A 20,712-nucleotide genomic window follows, 5' to 3' on the forward strand; every position below is an offset into this window, starting at 1 on the left:
CAACCAAAGATACAAGTAAGTTCAACTCAAACAATTATGGACAAGGCTGTGTGTCATGGTAATATTGAAACTAAAGAAGTACAGCAGCAGTCAAAAAATCCTAATGAGGCAAATTTAAACACAAATTCGTTACAAGAGAGTGAGGTTGGTGCTGAGAAACAAGTTGCTGCACAAGAAGGACCAAGAAGAAGTCAGAGAAACCGAACACTCACTGAAAAGGGTCAAGAACTCCAAGAGGGCAAATCTAAAAGGCTTTTGAACAGTTTTACAACTGCGTACAAGAAATGGAAATTTCTCGTGAGGGAGGCTAAAAAGGCACGCGATAGATCCCTCCCCAGTGTGACACTGCAAGACCATATGACTAAAATCCACCATGCTTCAACAGATGTAAAACAAACCTATGAAGACTTGCGTCAGCATAAGACACCTGATGGAGAGACTCGCCGTCGAGTAGACACATGTGATGCTCTCACAAGAAAGATCTTGCAATGGGATCTGAGTGAAGAAACAGTTAAAGTACGAGAATCTAATATCGATCAAGCATACTGGGTTGAAACTGAGTCGGTGTTCTTATCGGCAGCATCCCAGAGATCTAAAGTGGGCTCTCAAGCTACAAAGGGTTCAAGCCTAAGCTCAAGATGTTCAAGTCTGTCCTCTGCAAAGATACAAGAAGCTGCAGCAGAGTTAGCTGCAACTCAAGCCACTTTGGAAGTGTTACATGAAATGGAACGTGAGAAACAAGAGCTTGAAATACTTGAAAATGAGAACAGACAGAGACTTGCATTACAAGAAGCTGAAAATGCTGCAAGGCAAAATGCTTTAGAAGAGAAGCGCATGCAAATAGAACGCTTAAAGACAGTCAAGAAGATGAATGCTGCAAAAGCCAGACTGCAAGTCTATAAACAAGAAGAAGACTCAGATCAAGAGATATCAGAATTACTCCATGACTGTGAGTCTAGGCAAGAGAACCCTGTATGTAAACCAGTAAACCCAGTACGTTGTATAACACAAACTGCCACTAGGGAGCAAACTGTTGTTAACTCCCATCAAGAGCATAGCACTACATCACTTGCTAGTGCAATAGCAGAGTCAATCAATGCAAGCCGTCTGCCTGTACCAGAGCCTTCTGTCTTCAGTGGAGACCCACTAAGGTATAAAGACTGGAAGATGTCTTTTCAAACTCTGATAGGCAGGAAGAACATTCCAGTGAATGAGAAGGTCTACTACCTCCGCAGGTATGTTGGTGGACCTGCAAAGAAAGCTATTGAGAGTTATTTTCTGATAGGCACGGATGCAGCTTACCATGCAGCATGGATCGTCCTTGAAGAAAGAGATAAACTCACCTCATGGCCAAAGATAGGACCCAAGGACAGCGTTGAACTAAGAGAGTTCTCAGACTTTCTTCGAGGCTGTGAAGCAGCGATGTCTGAGATTAAAGGTCTTGAAATCCTAAATGACTGTGGTGAAAACCAAAGGATACTTACCAAACTTCCTGATTGGTTGACATCCAGATGGAACAGAAAGGTAATTGAGATTGAAGAAGAAACTAAGACATTCCCTAGCTTCAGACAGTTTGTTGAGTTTGTCGCAAGGGAAGCAAAGATAGCCTGTAGTCCTGTGACCTCTCTCCACGCTCTGAAGTCTAGTGATGTTGAAAGGGTGAAGACAACAAAGACCCGAAGCGTTGGTGTAAAGGTGCTGGCAAGCAGTTCTGAAGAAAATCCAGATGTTAAAGGTTGTGTATTTTGTGAGAAGTTAAACCATAGCATTAACACGTGTCGAAGGTTCATGGGCAAGCCAATTGCAGAAAGAGTCAAATTTGTGCAAACGAATAAAATGTGTTTTGGATGTTTGAAAACAGGACATCTTTCAAAGAACTGTGAAAGGAAGAGTGTATGCGACACATGTAAAAGAAAACATCCAACATGCTTACATGAAGATCGAGCCAAGAATGACGAAAGAAAGGAGAGTGAGAAACACTCAAAGGAGAAAGAAAGGTCAAAGGAAAAAACAGAGTCTAAACAGACTGATCCAACGTTAAGTGAGGCAACTTCTCACCGGGTGGTGCAAGATATGAACGGCACCCATACCTCCTCAGTTATGCCAGTATGGTTATCCACAACAAGTAACCCAGACAATGAAGTTCTCTTATATGCACTTCTGGACAATCAAAGTGACACTACCTTTGTTTTGCAAGAAAAGGCCGATACTCTGGATACACAGAAAGAGCCTGTGCAACTGAAACTCTCAACGCTGGCATCTAGAAGTACGGTCATTCCGAGTCAGAAGCTAACTGGGTTGCAAGTTAGAGGCTTTTATTCATCCAAGAAAATCCCTCTCCCAGTAACTTACACAAGAGACTTTATTCCTGTCAATCTAAGTCATATTCCAACACCTAAGATAGCAAGAGCATGGCCTCACTTAGAGCACCTTGCCGAAGAGATTGCTCCGTTAATTGAATGTGACATTGGCCTGCTCATAGGTTACAATTGTTCTCAAGCCCTGCTACCTAGAGAGATTGTGGCCGGGAAAGACAATGAGCCATTTGCCCAAAGAACGGACCTTGGCTGGAGTATTGTCGGCTGTGTAAATCCCTGTGTTGACTATGGGGATGCAATTGGAAGCAGTCACAGAGTCGTTGTGAGACAAGTGACACCTTATCAGCAGTCGCCTGCTAATCTGACCAGTGAAGTCCGATACATATGTCGAACACAAGTAAAGGAAGTCGTTACTCCACCAGATGTGATAAAGGCTCTTGAGTCTGACTTCAATGAAAGGGGTGTAGAAGATGCTCACTTCTCTCAAGAGGATCTCCGCTTCCTATCAATAATGGAGGAGGGAATCAGAATCAAGGCAGACGGTCACTGTGAAATGCCCTTGCCATTTAAAGAAGGCACGCCGAATCTGCCACATAATAGGAAATGTGCAGAGCATCGTCTCAAATGTTTGAAAAGAAGATTTGAAAAGGACTACCATAAGGACTATGCTACCTTCATGAGTGAAACAATATTGCGCGGAGATGCCGAGAAGGTTTCAAAGGAAGATGTCAATAATAGCCCTGCTTGGTACATCCCGCACCATGGGGTGTATCACCCACAGAAACCAGGGAAGATACGAGTCGTGTTCGACTGCTCAGCGAAGTTTGAAGGCGTGTCATTGAACGACCATCTGCTTACTGGGCCAGAACTGACAAATAATCTGACTGGTGTTCTCTGCCGGTTTCGCAAGGGTCCTGTAGCAGTAATGTGCGAAATTGAACGCATGTTCCATCAGTTTCATGTCAAAAAGGAAGACCAGGACCTTTTGAGGTTCCTCTGGTGGGACGATGGAAAATTTGAATCCCAACCATCAGTCTATCGCATGAGAGTGCATCTCTTTGGGGCTGCCTCATCGCCAGGCTGCGCAAACTATGGCCTCAAGCACATTGCAGCTCAAGGACAAGGTCGTTTCAGTGAAGCAACCATTCGCTTCGTTGAAAGAAACTTTTACGTGGATGATGGCCTGACGAGTGTGTCATCAGATGATGAAGCGATACAGCTGATCAGCGAGGCAAGGCAACTCTGCAATGCTGGCAAGCTACGCATCCACAAGTTCGTATCCAATCGCCAGGAAGTACTTGCATCACTTCCCAGAGAAGAGTGTGCAGAAACAGCAAGACATCAAGACTTAGCCTTGAGTGAGCCACTGATTGAGAGAGCCCTTGGTGTTAAGTGGTGCATCTCTTCAGATCAGTTTCTCTTCAGAGTAGTTGTGAATGAACGCCCACTTTCGAGACTTACCATCATCGGCATTGTCCAAAGGGCAACTTTCACAGAGGAAATCCAGAATCTTCAATGCAAGAAGGAGATTACAGCTAAGGATAAGACCAGCAATCTGCGCCGATTGAATCTGTTCTTGGATGAACGAGGCATTCTCAGGGTGGGAGGTCGACTTGAGCATGCTTCTTTACATCCTCACATCAAGCATCCTGCAGTCTTGCCAAAGACTAGCCACATATCAACCTTACTGATCAAGCACTATCATCAACAAGTGCAACATCAAGGGCGTGGCATAACAATGAATGAGCTACGATCAAACGGCATCTGGATAATTGGATGTAATCATGCTGTGTCGTCCCACATTTACAAGTGTGTCAAGTGCCGAAAATTCAGACGGTGTACAGAAGAACAGAAAATGGCAGATTTACCTCGTGAACGCATGGAGACAACTCCTCCGTTTACATATTGTGGGATGGACTGTTTTGGTCCTTTCTATGTCAAGGAGGGAAGGAAGGAGCTGAAGCGCTACGGTTTGCTGTTCACTTGTATGTGCTCTCGTGCTGTGCACATTGAATTACTTGATGATATGACGACTGACGCCTTTGTTAATGCACTTCGGACCTTCATCGCTGTACGCGGAAACGTGCGACAACTTCGATCCGACCAAGGAACCAATTTTATTGGTGCACAGCGAGAGTTCCTGGAAGCTGTTAAGGAGATGAACCAAGAGTGTTTAAAGCAACTAGGATGCGAGTTTGTCGTGAACCCTCCATCCGCCAGCCATATGGGGGGAGCCTGGGAAAGGCAAATTAGGACAATACGAAGTGTGTTGACATCTATTCTGGATCAGTCATCCCGAAGACTTGACAGTTCATCTTTGAGAACTTATTTGTATGAAGTCATGGCAATCATAAATAGCAGACCTTTAACAGCACATTTGCTCAATGATCCAACTGGTCCACAGCCCCTCACGCCCAATCACATCCTAACGATGAAGTCTTCCATAGTCTTGCCACCACCAGGAAAGTTTGTGAAGGAAGACCTTTATCTTCGCAAAAGATGGCGGAGAGTGCAACATTTGGCTAATGAGTTCTGGTCAAGATGGAGAAAAGAGTACCTGTTAAACCTGCAACAGAGACAAAAATGGTACAAGACACATCGTAATGCAACAGTCAATGATGTAGTGATTGTACAAGATGACCTTGCACCACGGAATGAGTGGAAACTGGCCAAGGTCACTGAAGTGTACCCTGGTGAAGATGGATGTGTGAGGAAGCTACAGTTGCTTATCAGTGATTCAGCTCTAGATGACCAGGGAAAGTGACTCACCAAGCCAGTCTACCTAGTTAGACCGATCCACAAGACGGTTACCCTGCTTGAAGCTGAGTAATGCAGCCTTGTTGTCTCACTCCCCTTCCTCACACAAATATTATGAGCATTATCTGAATTATTATTTAATCCTTATCTTAAGTTCATTAGAGAAATCACCAGTGATTTGGTGGGAGTGTAGCTGCCATCAGAGTCAGTTGTATTATTTAAGTTCATTTAAATTAATTATTAATTATTCTAAGTTTAAAAACACAAATAATTTCTGTTTTAAAAGGAACTGTGTATTGTCTACATAGCGGAACCAATGTTCTCCAGTTTTAGTTGTGGCAGGTTGTTTTTTTTGATGTACCTTGCCGTCACCATGCTTGAGATAGATGTACCTTGCCGTCACCATGCTTGAGATAGATCGGCGATCATTAACGAGCCCGGTATGAAAGAAGAATTTTCCTTAACTCCGTTTAGTTAAGAAGGCCAATGAGGTATGTTTATGTTTTACTATTGTTTATGTTATGTTTGTAACTCGCTCTGTGGTACATGAATTTAATTTATATTTATGTTTTTCATTCAGTTCTTACGACATTTTCCTCGGAAATAAATGCCTGTGAATCGGAGAACGCTTGTGTCGTGATTGACTGAACGGGAGTTACACTCACAGTGCAGCCACAGGAGGTAGGACACACTCTGCAGGCAGTGAATCCCAGGAAAGCTGCTGGACCAGACGGTGTCACTGGGAGGCTGCTGAGAGACTGTGCTGACCAGCTGGCTGGTCTATTCACCAGCATATTCAACCAGTCCCTGTCCCAGTGCTTGATTCCCCCCTGCCTGAAGTCCTCCACCATCATTCCTTTACCAAAGAAGACCAACACCAGCCTCAACGACTACCGGCCAGTGGAGCTCACACCCATCATAATGAAGTGTTTCCAGAAACTGGTTCAGAGTCACATCACAGCAAGCCTGCCACCCACATTTGATCCCTGTCAGTTTGTTTACAGGACAAACAGGTCCACAGAAGAAAACAACTTCTCCTCACACTTACACTTTTCTTATTGTACTATTACAAGAGGAATGTTCTGCTTTCTATTGTTTTATATTCATTTATACAGTTTGAAGTTAAACAGGACAGGTCTCTGTTCATTTTGTTGTATTAAAACTAAATTGTTGAATAATAATTTGTTTTCCATGTGTTCATATCACTCATTAATATGAATCTAATTCAATTCAGGTTTGAGTCATATAGTCAAAAAATAATTTCACACACAAATAAGGGCTAAAAACATTCACCACACCAGGAAGGGTGAAGGCAGTCGGGTCAGCCGGCCCTGCCAATGAGGTGTCCCTTATTTATTTTTCAGGGAGTTGGTAACCCTAGTCAGAGGAGACGTTGGGAAAAACCATAATCCTGTACACAATTTCTTATGACTACCCGACTGTTACTCTCCAAACTTTACACGGGAGAGCTCTGTCACGCTTCCACCTAGCGCAGCGCCATAACCAGAAGTCCAGCACAAACTGACACTTTGATGTTTTATCATCATTAGTCAAACTTACACTTCCTGACATCAGGTTTTAATCTCTGCTCTCCACCATGGTCCATCCTGGAGGAAGAAACACAGTCAGAATGATTTTCTATCCAACATGAGTCCTAACTGCTGTTCAACATGAAGCAGAGTTCATCAGTTTATCAGTGAGACACAGAAACAGACTGAAACTCATCAGTATAGACTGTCTCTGATGTTTCACTGTCTGACATCAACAGTTTGACTAACATTCACACATCAACAACTAAACAGTTTTCAGACTGTTCACAGATCAGTCTAACCTCCAGATTCAGTTGATTGTGTTCATTTACATATTCCAGATAGAGGCTCTAATGATGTAAAGTGCTAGTCCATATCATAAAAGACTGTATTTGAAAGTTAACCCCTTAGATAAATCTTTGAGGTTACCAGAGAATAAAGGAACCAATAAAGGATTTCAGCAGCAGGTTATTTGTAACATGTCATTTTATCACTGTTTAGAAATCTGCTCATTCTTTCTGCCTTACATGTAGAATACTTAAGTTGAAAGTGTCTTTTAAAAGAAACAGAAGTTGAATCCAAAGTCTTGGACATATTAAAATTATCTGAATAATCACAGTCACAGAAGATTATTCTCTCTACACTTTACACCAACAATCCATCCATCAACAGTTGTTGATATATTTCACTAAAACCTAAAACTGTAAACCAGCTGATAGAGGAGGGTTCATCCTCTGAGGTTTACTGTGACTCCAAAGAATATAGATATTGGACAAGCTCCTGTTGTCTGTCCATACCTGAGAGTGTCCAGTCTCCAGAGTGGATCCTCCAGTCCAGCAGACAGCAGCTTCACTCCCTTGTCTCCTGGATGGTTGAAGCTCAGGTCCAGCTCTCTCAGATGGGAGGGGTTGGAGCTCAGAGCTGAGGCCAGAGAAGAACAGCCTTCCTCTGTGATCAGACAACCTGACAGACTGGAGATAGAAAAATATCAGACACTCAAGAAGAAGAAGGAAAATCCTCCAGATGTTGAACTTCTGCACCAACATGAACCTAAATCAGGATTTAACTGATCAACAACCAGCTGTATCCTGACCTGAGAGTTTCCAGTTTACAGTGAGGACTCTCCAGTCCAGCAGACAGCAGATTCACTCCTGAATCCTGCAGGTTGTTGTTACTCAGGTCCAGCTCTCTCAGACTGGAGGACTGCGAGCTGAGAACTGAGGACAGAGCTTCACAGCTTCTCTCTGAGAGGTTACAACTGCTCAGCCTGAAGAAGAATCAACATCAAATGTTTTATTTGTCATTTACTAAATGAATCATGTTTCAAATAGTTCCTAAATCCACCTACAGAGCTTTGTTGGAGGCTTTGACCACTGGCAGCAGCCTCAGAAGAGCCTCCTCTGAATCAGAGTATTTCTTCAGGTCAAACACGTCCAGATCTTCTTCTGATGACAGTAAGATGAAGACCAGAGCTGACCACTGAGCAGAAGACAGTTTATCTGTGGAGAGACTTCCTGATCTCAGGGACTGTTGGATCTCCTCCACTAGAGAACCATCATTCAGTTCATTCAGACAGTGGAACAGATTGATGCTTCTCTCTGCAGACAGATTCTCACTGATCTTCTCCTTGATGTACTGGACTGTTTTCTGATTGGTCTGTGAGCTACTTCCTGTCTGTGTCAGCAGGCCTCGTAGGAGAGTCTGATTGGTCTGCAGTGAAAGACCCAGGAGGAAGCGGAGGAACAAGTCCAGGTGTCCATTTGGACTCTGTAAGGTCTTGTCCACAGCACTCTGATGGAGACGTTTTAGTTTAGGTTTGTCTCTAAAGACTTTAGACAACAGAGATGTAGTTTGTTGTTCTTCCATCAGGTTGACATCAGAGTTGATGAAGGTCAGATGGACATGAAGAGCAGCCAGAAACTCCTGAACGCTCAGATGGACGAAGCAGAACACCTTGTCCTGGTACAGTCCTCTCTCCTCTTTAAAGATCTGTGTGAACACTCCTGAGTACACTGAGGCTGCTGTGATATCGATGCCACACTCTGTCAGGTCTGATTGATAGAAGATCAGGTTCCCTTTCTGCAGCTGATCAAAAGCCAGTTTTCCCAGAGACTCAATCATCTTCCTGCTCTCTGGACTCCAGTGTGGATCTGTCTCAGCTCCTCCATCATACTTGACCTTCTTCACTTTGGTCTGAACCACCAGGAAGTGGATGTACATCTCAGTCAGGGTCTTGGGCAGCTCTCCTCCCTCTCTGGTTTCCAACACATCCTCCAGAACTGTAGCAGTGATCCAGCAGAAGACTGGGATGTGACACATGATGTGGAGGCTTCGTGATGTCTTGATATGGGAGATGATCCTGCTGGCCTGCTCCTCATCTCTGAATCTCTTCCTGAAGTACTCCTCCTTCTGGGGGTCAGTGAACCCTCTGACCTCTGTCACCATGTCAACACACTCAGGAGGGATCTGATTGGCTGCTGCAGGTCGTGTGGTTATCCAGAGGTGAGCAGAGGGAAGCAGTTTCCCCCTGATGAGGTTTGTCAGCAGCACATCCACTGAGGTGGACTCTGTAACATCAGTCAGGATCTCAGTGTTGTGGAAGTCCAGAGGAAGTCGACACTCATCCAGACCGTCAAAGATGAACACAACCTGGAACTCTTCAAAGCTGCAGATTCCTGCTTCTTTGGTTTCAGTAAAGAAGTGATGAACAAGTTCCACCAAGCTGAACTTTCTCTCTTTCAACACATTCGGCTCTCTGAAAGTCAATGGAAATATGAAGAGGATGTCCTGGTTGGCTTTGTCTTCAGCCCAGTCCAGAGTGAACTTCTGTGTTAAGACTGTTTTCCCAATGCCAGCCACTCCCTTTGTCATCACTCTTCTGATTGGTCCATGTCTTCCAGGTGAGGCTTTAAAGAGGTCTTCTTGTCTGATGCTTGTTTCTGGTCTGTCTGGTTTCCTGGATGCTGTTTCAATCTGTCTGACCTCATGTTCATCATTGACCTCTGCAGTCCCTCCCTCTGTGATGTAGAGCTCTGTGTAGATCTCATTCAGAAGGGTTGAGTTTCCTGCTTTAGCAATCCCCTCAAACACACACTGGAACTTCTCCTTCAGAGTAGATTTAACTTTACGTCCACACTCTGGAGCACGAGTTCCTGAATGAAGAAGAAATGTGATCAATCAGTGAACTCATTCATTTTAATAACATTCACATGTGACTGTTTTCAGTCCAGAAGAATTCATAGATGTGATTCAGATGTTTTCATCATATTAACATCAGAGTCTAGAAATAGAAACTTCTCCCATGTTTCCTCCATTTCCTCTTTCCATCAAGTTAAAGCTGTTAAATCCTCTTACTGCTCTGCAGACAGTCAGCCAGCTCCTCCTGCTTCATTCTCCTCAGGAAGTTCACTGTGATCTTCACAAATAAATCTCTGCTGCTCCTCCTCTGCTCTTCATCCTCACCCTCCAACACCTCCTCATCCTCCCTCTGACTCTCTGAGCATTCTGGGTAATCTGGACTCAGAACCCTCTGGATCTTCTTCAGCTCGTTCTTCATAAAACTGATGATGTTCTCCTCCAGCAGCTGGAACAGAATAATAATCCAACTTAAATGATCAGAACACAATCATGTTGATCTGAAAGGCTGCTTGTTGACAGCATTCAACATGAAGACTTCTCCAACCAGAATGCTAGTTTGTGGTTGTTGAGGTTAGCAGTAGTAGCTGTGATTGAACATTTACTCACCATGAATATGGAGTCCAGGTCTTTGTGATGATGATCACTGGAAACCACTGAGATCTGCTGCTGAAGTCTGTGGAGAAACATCTTTGATTCAAACTAACTTCTTTAACAAACACACTTTGGTGATGATAATCATTTTATTGATGCCACAAACACAAGATGAGAACAACAAACACTGCTCTGATTACTGAATGTGGTGTTTTAACAGAGGAAACTAAATGACAGATAAACTCTGGACTAAAACATGACAGTCTAATGAACAGAACTGAATAATGATTAATAGATCTGTGTTAATTCTGACCCTGGATCAGCAGACTGCTGTTTACGTTTGAAGTCAATATTATGATGTTTGGACCAGTCACTCTTCATGGACACAGATGTGATTCCAGAGGGATCTGGTCTTTGCTGATGGATCCTGTTAAAACACAACATGGATTAACACACATTAACACACACACAGTATATGTTTCAGTTTTATTGTTGAATGTTTTGATGTAAAGTCCTGTGTTTGTCAGATAAATGCTGTTTGTCTTACCCTGGATCATCAGACTGTTGACCATGTTTGAAGTTAATAGGTTGATCTCTGGACCAATCACTCTTCATGGACACACAGCTGTATTCAGGAGAATCATGTTTCTGTTGATGGATCCTCCTCCAAACACAGGATATAATATGTAAATACAATGTTTAATGTTGAATTCAAATAACAGGACAAGCTCAAGGAAACATGTGTAGATATTTAATTGTTCTAGATACAGTATAAAGAGTTTGGTGATCACCAGTATTTGTAACAGATCAGGATTAATATTCTACTGCACTGAGATCATCTCTGATTTATTTCATTAATAAGATAAAAATTAAAAGACCCAATTCAATTCAATTCAATTTTATTTATATAGCATCAATAACAATACAAATCGTCTCAAGACATTTTACACAACCCGGTCTGAAACCCCCAGAGAAAGACTGAAGGCAACGGTGGCATGGAAAAACTCCCTTTTCACAGGAAGAAACCTTGAGCAGAACCCAGTTCATATTGAGGAACCCATCTGCATAACAGTTTGAAAACCACAATGATGATTTGCTACCTGAGAAACCAGACTGGATCTCATGTTCAGACTGGATCATGTCCAAACTCTGCTCAGTCACATTGATTTGTGTTTTATTTTACTGCTGCAGGTCTGTGGAGAAACATCTTTGATTAAAACTAATATCTTTAACAAACACACTCCTGCCATGTTTAGACTGTATGTTTAGACACTGTGGCCAGAAGCCTCAACATTGAAGTGAACTGTAAATCTGTACTGTTACCTCCCAATTGTTTAACCAGGGGATGAGAGGAGGAAAACAAAAGAAAAAGAGTTCCTGTGAAAAGGAAAGCAACACAGATGCTGATTACCATGACTAAAATAAAAATTCTCTGTTCAAAAATAATACTAATGACACCTAAAAATGCTGGTTGCAAACTAAACACAACAGACCAGACCCAACTGCCACAAACAAACTAAAAGCGCTGCCACTCTGGGGGGAAAAAGACACGGCAAAATCTGACAGGAAAAAAAAAAAGCCAAAAACGCCACCACCACACCTGGGGGGAAAACCGCGAACAATTAAGACGAATTAATAACAAAATGTTCCACATTGGGCTTTTACCTCTTGACTATAAAGATTACAGTTGTCACGATACCAAAATGAGTAACCACGATACTATACCAAACAAAGTATCACGGTTCCGGGTATTATCGCGATACTGCGTCCTTTTTTTATCATTATTTTTATGAACTGCAATGTATTTGTGCAAGTTATAAATACTTGTTAATTACTTATTGTAGGAGCCATAATTTGATTCACTTATTGATTATTCTGAGTTTGATTTGTTTGGTCTGGTTGTTTTTTTTTGATTATTAAATAGTTTGAAACTTACTTGGGACTCAGCGTGCTTTGTTTGACAAGCAGCAGCGCGTCGCACATATACAGGACCTATCTGCCTCTCAAGCGACTTCAGGAGGACAGGAAAGTCGCAATACTTATAATGTTGAGCAAAATGAATGATGCCACTGACGATGACGCCACGGCAGACTTGCCGCTCGGGCCTGGTGTTTCTGCCGTGGTGAGTGTGTTGTCTTGTGTTTGTGACTGTAAGCCGTGCACGCGTCTGGGCGAGACAGAACTTTAGCTTGTTGTTTGTTTTGAAGCCAATTTCTATCGAAGTGGAGCTGTCTTCATGGACTTCGTTCTTGCCGGCAGAAACACACGAACAGTCAATCAGCTAACAGACGGGCGGACCCAATGTGCGGAAACAGCCTATCATATCCCCGGACGTCACCAGCAACAGGCAAACTGCCAATCATTTTCATTTTTACCGTCTATGAAGTCACTGAACTATGCATAGTAATAAACACAAACAAATGTATAAAATACACTTAGACAGTTGTTTTTGTCTTTTAGAGACATTAGGATAAAACACCACATGTCTACTTATATGACCAACTTACTGGCAGTGTAGTACTCTAGTGTTAAACAGGTGTAAGTGAACTGAAAGGGAAAGCATGTGGAGTCAAAGTCACTGAGGCTGATAATGGCCATCTTAGAAAATGGATCATGAAAGAACTTCCCAGTTAGACATCAGTCATAATAGATCCTTACAGACAGTCAAGGGGCTGTTAAGGTGGTTCTAGCATCTGTTGAGGATATTTCTTACCTTGGATCAGCTGACGGCTGTTCATGTTTAAAGCCAACAGGTTGACTCTTACGCTGGTCTCTCTCCATGGACACAGCTGATACAGGAAAGTCTTATTTCTGAAGTTTAATCTTCCTACAAACACAGGACAGACATTTCCTTTTATTTTCTATAAGGTCAAACTACACACAAATTTATAATCCATTGATTAATTCATTCATCTTCTTCGCAGGGTCTGCTGGAGTCTATCCCAGCTGTCATTGGTCTAGAGGGGGGGTCCACCCTGGACAGGTCTCCAGTCTATCACAGGGCTAACACAGAGAGACACTCACACCTACGGCCAATTTAGAATCACCAATGAACCTAACCAGCATGTCTTTGGACGGTGGGAGGAAGCTGGAGAACCTGGAGAGAACCCACGCAGACACAGGGAGAACATGCAGACTACACACAGAAAGGCTAGATAGACACATGATCGATATCAATAGAAAATAGTTTGATAGAATGTTTGAGAATTTCAAGTCATTCTGGGGGATGTAGGCAGAGGAAGGGCTTTAGCCTCTCGACCTATCACGGCCCAGCTAAGCCAGGTTGGTGGCATCAACAACAACAACAACAAAAAAAGAACGGTGTGGAGTGAAAGGAGAATATGAGTGAGACAGCACGAGAGCCTCCAAATTCACTAGATCCCAAACTGATCAAGTATCTGTGGGATGATCCACAGAGGCCCCTCCCCTCAAAGACCCCCACTAACAACATTCTGTTGCTAGACACCACAGGACACCCTCAGAAGGCCCATGTCCATTATCTGATGAGTCGCCACAAGGGAGACAATATTAGTAGTCATAATGTTATGGCTGATTGTGTATAAGTATATAGAAGGAAGATACAGTAAGTAATCCTCAGCCATGTCTGATCCAAGCTGTCAGACCAGTTCTGACACATCCTGGATCCTGAGTCATGTGAGCTCAGGTTAAAATCACTTCATCTTTTATTCACCACTAAAACACATATATGACCTTTTCTAACTCACTAAGCTATTAATGATCTGTATACCTGCAAATTCATTCATTCATCTTCTGAACCAGTCTATCGCAGAGCTAACACACAAAGACAGACAACCATTCACACTCACAATGACACCTACGGCCAGTTTAGAATCACCAATGAACCCAACCAGCATGTCTTTGGACGGTGGGAGGAAGCTGGAGAACCTGGAGAGAACCCACGCAGACCCAGGGAGAACATGCAGACTACACACAGAAAGGAACCAGTCAGCCCATAGATTCAAACCCGGGACCTTCTCGCTGTGAGGCATCAGTGTTAACCACCTCTCCACTGTGCCGCCACTGTGCCGACCCTATACGCCCCTATATCTAATGTCAAATAGATATTCAAAAATAGATAATCATGATCCATAAATGTTCCTCTGATCAGTAAAGAATTGACATGAACTGAATATAATCGCAGTGATCCAGTTAATGAGACATTTCCAGATTTCTCTGGTAGGATTCTCACCTGTTGAACTCACTTCAGGTCGACTTTCAGACACTTTCCACCTTCATGTGTTGAGAAGAAGCTGCTCATTCTCTCTCATCAGTCCTGGATTTGATCTGAGGACGTCGTCACTTCCTCATAACTTCAGAGTCTGTAAACACATCAGAGTGTCTAACAATCACATGATGAATTTAAATAGTCACAAAGCACTGAATGTTAAAACAAGAAGGTCAGACTGAGAGTATTCAAGCAAAGAGTCATTCTGTGGACGATGATGAAAAAACAAAAATCAATACAAACTTAAAATCATAATAATTAGGGATGTCCGATAATACCGGCCCTCCGATAGCGTCCAGACGGTCCCTACTCCAGATTTGCATCTCAATATACAAGCTTGCTGATTTTGGATGATCTTTTCTGTCACATCTTAAACTGTGAATGGAGTCAAGTTTGCTCCAGCGTCAACAGTCCCTCCCCCCGCCCCGCACGCTGGCTGCGTCATTCGCCGAAGATTCCCGAGTGAGTCACAGAACTCGGGCAGTTCCGCTCTCGCCCGACACGCTCACGGCTGAGCTCAACTGAACTGAGAGCAGGGCTGTTTGGTTTCATTTTCATTTTACTATAGTAACATTGTTTTAGGACGGTAAAAAGCAGTACAGGGGACCACAACGGCCTTTTAAAAAGGTGGAGAGGGACATGTCCCCTGCCCCTCCAAAAAAACAGAATAATAATTATGTCCGTGAACAGATGAATGAATCATTTCACCAGAATTCACTTCCTGGTTCCATAACGCCAGCCTTATCAACACATCTGTTAATCTGAATTGAGCTGCCAGAGCAGCGTTAGAGAGGAAACCAGTCTGATCTCATTTGATTAAAGTCATTTACAAACACCACATGTTGGAAGTTTGTCCGCATCGTTTTTAAATGACATTAAATGTTTAAAGCAGGTTAACTTGATCAACTTGAAATGGTTTCTAACCTGAGGCCACGTTTCCTCCGTGTTTCGGTTAAAGATGAAGAAAGATGATGATGATCCAGTTAATCATTTACAGATGTTGGACTCTCACCTGCTGAACTCACCTCAGGTTGATTTACTGACTCTTTCTACCTTCGTGTGTGGAGGAAAGAAGCTGCTTCTCTTCCGTTCACACGTAGTTTTAATGGGCGGGGCCTTAAACTCAAATCGAGTTTAATCTGATGAGACTTTGGACACACCTCATCTCCTCTCCTGTACAGAGTCCAGTACAGTGTTGAAGGTTGTAACTCCAGCTGGAGAGAGTTTACTGAAATAATTACATTTTACTTTATATTTATACTTAAAATTAAGAAGATTCACGTTTTCCTTTTTCCTCTTTTTTTCTCTTTTGCCCGAAAATCAGTCAAAAAAGTTCAATACAAAGAATAAATGTAAACAGCTGTAAAATTAAAAAGCTGCTCTAACATGAAATACATCTTTTATTATTTTTATTTTATTTTATTTTATTCCATGAGAAAAAACCAAAGGTTTCTGTGTCTTCATGCTGTGATGCAGGTTTTCCAGCAGGTGGCGCTGTTGTAGAGGAATCAGATCATTCAGCAGAGAGCTTCAGAAATCCCTCCATCAACATTTAGTCATTCTGTTTTAAAGGTTGAACTGGCTTCATTCAATTGAAGGATTCAGGAGATTATTTCTAAACAGTCTGTTGAACCGACCGCAGCTGAACATTCACTTTGTTTCCAGATGTGTTTGAACATCAGGACGGGATGAGTTCAGATCCAGAGCGCTTAATGAAACACTGGAAACATCACGTGTTGTTTTCAGGACTGATAGAAGATGCCACAGCGTAATGTTTTTAATCCTGTGTCATCAGTCCTGGTTCATCTCAACACAGCTTTAATTGAAGATGTTTTACTGCTTCATACTTTGAACGTTTCAGCGTGAGGAACTTTGGACAGCAGCCGTTTGTGTGTTCATCAAAAACAAAACCAGCATGAGTGAACTGAAGCACTGTTGATGGTGCTCAGCTTTTACTGAGCGACTCTGAGCTAAACACAATCCTGTTTAGCTCAGCTGCTGAGTTTCCTGCACAACTAAAAGACCACAGACAACTGTGGACACTACCGGTCAAAAGTTTTAGAAGACCCCAATATTACATTTTTTATTGGATTTGATGCAGTTTCATGCCTCATTTGACTCTGAAATGAATGCATAGAACAAAGTCACGACTCTGGATCCTGCAGCACTTCCCCAGACCATCAAGCTTAATATTCCATGTTTAACAGTAGATGTCACACACTGAGGAACCATCCTTTCACCTACTCGACAGTGTACAAAACTCTTGCATGATGAACTGAAGATCTCCAATTTTGATTCATCAGTTCATAACACCTTCTTCCAGTCTTCAGTAGTCCATTCCCGTTGTTTCATGGTCCAGTCCAGCCTCTTTTTCTTGTTCTTACATCTAAGCAAAGTCTTTCTAGCTGCAACTCAACCTGCCAGGCCTGCAACTCAAAGTCTTCTCTTCACAGCTGAAACTGAGACTTGATTACTACGACCACTGTGAGGCTGGGCTTGAAGCTGTTGTCCTGTGAGCTGCCTATCAAACCTGTCCTCTGAGTTTGTCGTGGCTTTGGTTCTGAGAGACTTCTTCCTGTCAGAGTTTCCCCCAGTTTCTGAGGGCCTTTTGATAGTGAAGGAAACAGTACTCACTGACACCTTGACTTTTTTAAGTAACACACTACTTAGTACAGTACAGTACTGTTCAAATAATGCTCATGAGGGTATGGTACCTCAGTGTGTTCCAACACTGCTTGTATGCAGATGGAGGAGGCTGGAAGTGTTCAAGATTGGTTGAGACACATCTATTAACTAGTAGCACCAACTTGTAAGGTTTGATCAAAACAGCTTTTAGTTGTAAACCCATTTCTTGTTCCCTAAAACAAGGCTTTTCTGTATAATTCTGAAATGTGCATTATTTTTTAGCTTTTTTAACCTCTGGCAGTTCACCACTTACCTTTGTACCATTTTAAGCTATTGGACGTTAACTGCTTGAATATCAATGAAAACTGGAAAAAAATGGGATGATCTAAAACTTTTGACTGGTAGTGTATTTGTATCTATGAAATGATTCATTAGCATTTCATTCTGTGAAGTCATTTCCACCACTTCAAACTTTTACTTTTTAACGTTGGTTGGTTTTTGGTTGACTACTTGGTTTCCTAGGGTTACGTATGGTGACTGTAAATATTTCTTGTACCCTAAACATATTAACTCTTATACTGTTTTTTTTTTTTCTCTTAACTTAATTACTTCTTGGGATCACCTCACTGCTTCTCTTCTGCTCTCATCTTTTAAAATTAGGTGTAGTAAAGCAATAAGGTATGAATAAAAGATTAAAGTAAACTTCTGAGTAACCAGTGTTCCTAGGCCAGCAGACAGCCCACGTTCAGCTGGTAGTCAGATTCCTGGAGCTGATCTGGTTGACATAAATCTCAGGCTTTGGGAACATGTATGAGACTTTGACTGAAGGTCAGAGGTATGTACACCTGTGCTTCACATCCCTCCATCAACACAGCATGCTGTATTAATAATGAAACATTCACTGCTTCCTGCATTGAGACTGAACATCAACCAGACACTGAGGTGCAATAAATGCTCATAAATGCTTATAATAAAGTGGAAAATAAGCGAGTCACAGCCGGTTAGCATAGAAACAGTCTTTATTGTTACATTTCAAAGTACATGGTGTCACAGAGGAGAGGCGTTACAGGGTTCATTCTACTCTGCTTTTATTCTGAAGGTCCAAACTGCAGTCAGTTTATTAATCTGGTTGAAACTCAACTTGTTTCTGTTACATGTATATACGAGGTGCCATCCATGCTAACTGTTTCCACTCACTTTCTGTCTCTGTGCTAAGCTAGGCTAACTGAAACACAGACAGGAGACCGTGATGTGTAAAGATGTGACCGTGACAGAAATCTAAATGTTGTACTGTCCCTTTAATACTCTTCCTGTCACCTGGTGGTCAGATCTCTTAATGCAGGTTTACAGTGGGCATGAAGGAGACTGTAAAATCTGCACATGGAGTTAAAGTGGTCTTTTTCAGGGTCAAAGGTCAGATCACCAACCAAGACTGACTTTACTGATGAGGATGATGACGGCACTTACACAGACTTAGTTTAAATGTAGAAAAGGATTATAGACTTGTTACGGTCTCTAAGGCTCGACAGACACATAACATATTAAGGGACGCCAGACAAAAATCGGAGGGTGTACAAAAATGTGTGTTTTATTTAAATTCAAACCCAAGAGCAGGGGATAAACAAACTCAAAGAACCAAAAAGGACTGTAGGTGCCGGCCAAAAAGAACAAAAGAGGGATTCGGACACGAGGCCAGCCCACATAGGGCCGTAGGACCCCGACCTCATCCCAACTAACTTAAAGTGCTTAAAGTAAACCTAACAACATGAACAAAAACCGAAAACAAGACTACCGGTCACCTACAATCCAAACTAAAATAATAAAGAAAATAAACCACCTGCTAACAGGGACAAAGAAACATGAATAATACCAGCACCCGGCGCTGCGATGGTGAGTGGTGCCAGAATGAGTGAGCCCGAGCGAGCCCAGAGAGAGAGAGCGAGCCACCTCCCTCGCCTCCTTATATATTCTCCTCCCCTACCTGGGCACAAATTATTTTCAAGTGCTCAGCAGGCCAGGGGAGGAGTCACCAGGAGGAGACGGGAGAGCAGCCGCACGTAACATCCCCACCCTTAAGATGTTGATTATGTGCATCTAGAGAAAACGGGGAGAGAGAAAAAAAATAAATAAATCACATAATCAACATTACAACTCATAGTTTAACATCGCGACAACGCATCCGCGATTACGTTCTCGGTACCGCGAATATGACGTATCAGGATGTTAAATGATTGAATCACGAGGGCCCAGCGCATGATTCTTTGGTTGGTGTTTCTCATTTGATTAAGAAACACCAGTGGATTGTGATCAGTGAAGACAACAACGGGATGAACAGCAGAGCCGACATAAACCTCGAAGTGTTTTAGAGCCAAAACAAGCGCGAGTGCCTCTTTTTCGATTGTGGAATAAACTCGCTGATGACGGTTGAATTTTTTTGAAAAATAGGATACCGGGTGCTCGATTCCATCAGCACCATCCTGAAGAAGGACAGCACCCGCACCTGAATCACTGGCGTCTACAGCAAGTTTGAAGGTGTAGTAACTTGATCGGAAAAAGGACCACGCACGCTGTATAGATCAAATATGACTTTTATATAATAACGACGAGCAGACACATACTGAGAGGAAAACACAGTCTCTGGAGGCACATAGGTACTGACAGGCGTGTCAGGCAAAGGCAGCCGGCTTAGGGCATCAGCGTTGGCATTATCTTTACCTGCTCTGTACACTATCGAATACTGGTAGGCTGACAGTGTGAGCGCCCCAGCGCTGTATCCTGGCTGAAGCTAGCGGCGGGATGCACTTGGTCTCGCTGAACAGACTCATCAGTGGTTTATGGTCTGTGTGGATTTTGAAAGCACGGCCATAGAGATACTGATGAAAACGTTTGACAGCAAAGATGATGGCTAGACCTTCTTTGTCTAGTTGTGAATATCCCTTCTCCGCTGCTGTCAAGGTACATGAAGCAAAACCAACCGGTTTCTCTGATCCGTCCTCCATCACATGTGACAAGACTGCCCCGACCCTGTAGGGTGAGGCACCACATGAAAGGATTATCTCTTTATCCGGGTCATAGTGAACTAGGAATGTCGTCGAGTGGAGGAGCTCTTTCACTTCCTTAAAAGCCTCCTCCTGCTCTGCACACCACTGCCACTTGGTGTCATTGTGAAGAAGCTTGTACAGTGGGGCTAAGACTCTTGAAAGGTCGGGCAGAAATTTCCCATAATAATTTACTAAGCCCAAAAATGATCTGAGTTCAGCAACACACTTCGGGCTTGGGGCCTCTTTAATGGCTCTCACCTTATCCTCCACTGGGTGGAGCCCCTCAGCTGTGATCCTGTGCCCCAGGTAGGTCACACTTGGTGCCAGGAACACACATTTGCTGTGCTTTAACCGCAGCCCTGCTTCTAAGAGCCTCTTCAACACCTGCTCCAGGTTAGCCAGATGCTCTGCCTCTGTGGTCCTTGTGATCAAAATATCATCCAGGTACACTGCTACATGAGGAATCC

The 20,712-nt window shown here is 42.9% G+C and overlaps 1 protein-coding gene across 1 annotated transcript in view; it reads right to left on the bottom strand.

Moving 5' to 3' along the window:
• Window positions 1–10,429, bottom strand: part of LOC311499374 (protein NLRC3-like) — a gene marked incomplete at its 5' end in the record, with an annotated part of 66,016 nt that extends 55,587 nt beyond the window's left edge. Inside the window, 5 exons of the mRNA XM_084560331.1 lie at window positions 7,402–7,575; window positions 7,698–7,871; window positions 7,953–9,756; window positions 9,959–10,187; window positions 10,349–10,429. Coding sequence (XP_084416457.1) covers window positions 7,402–7,575; window positions 7,698–7,871; window positions 7,953–9,756; window positions 9,959–10,187; window positions 10,349–10,429 — 2,462 coding nt within the window. The remainder of the gene's footprint in view (window positions 1–7,401; window positions 7,576–7,697; window positions 7,872–7,952; window positions 9,757–9,958; window positions 10,188–10,348) is intronic.
• Between the last annotated feature and the right edge of the window lie 10,283 nt (window positions 10,430–20,712).

Source organism: Chelon labrosus, assembly GCF_963514085.1.
Source record: "Chelon labrosus genome assembly, chromosome: 14".
Classification (NCBI taxonomy): Eukaryota; Metazoa; Chordata; class Actinopteri; order Mugiliformes; family Mugilidae; genus Chelon; species Chelon labrosus.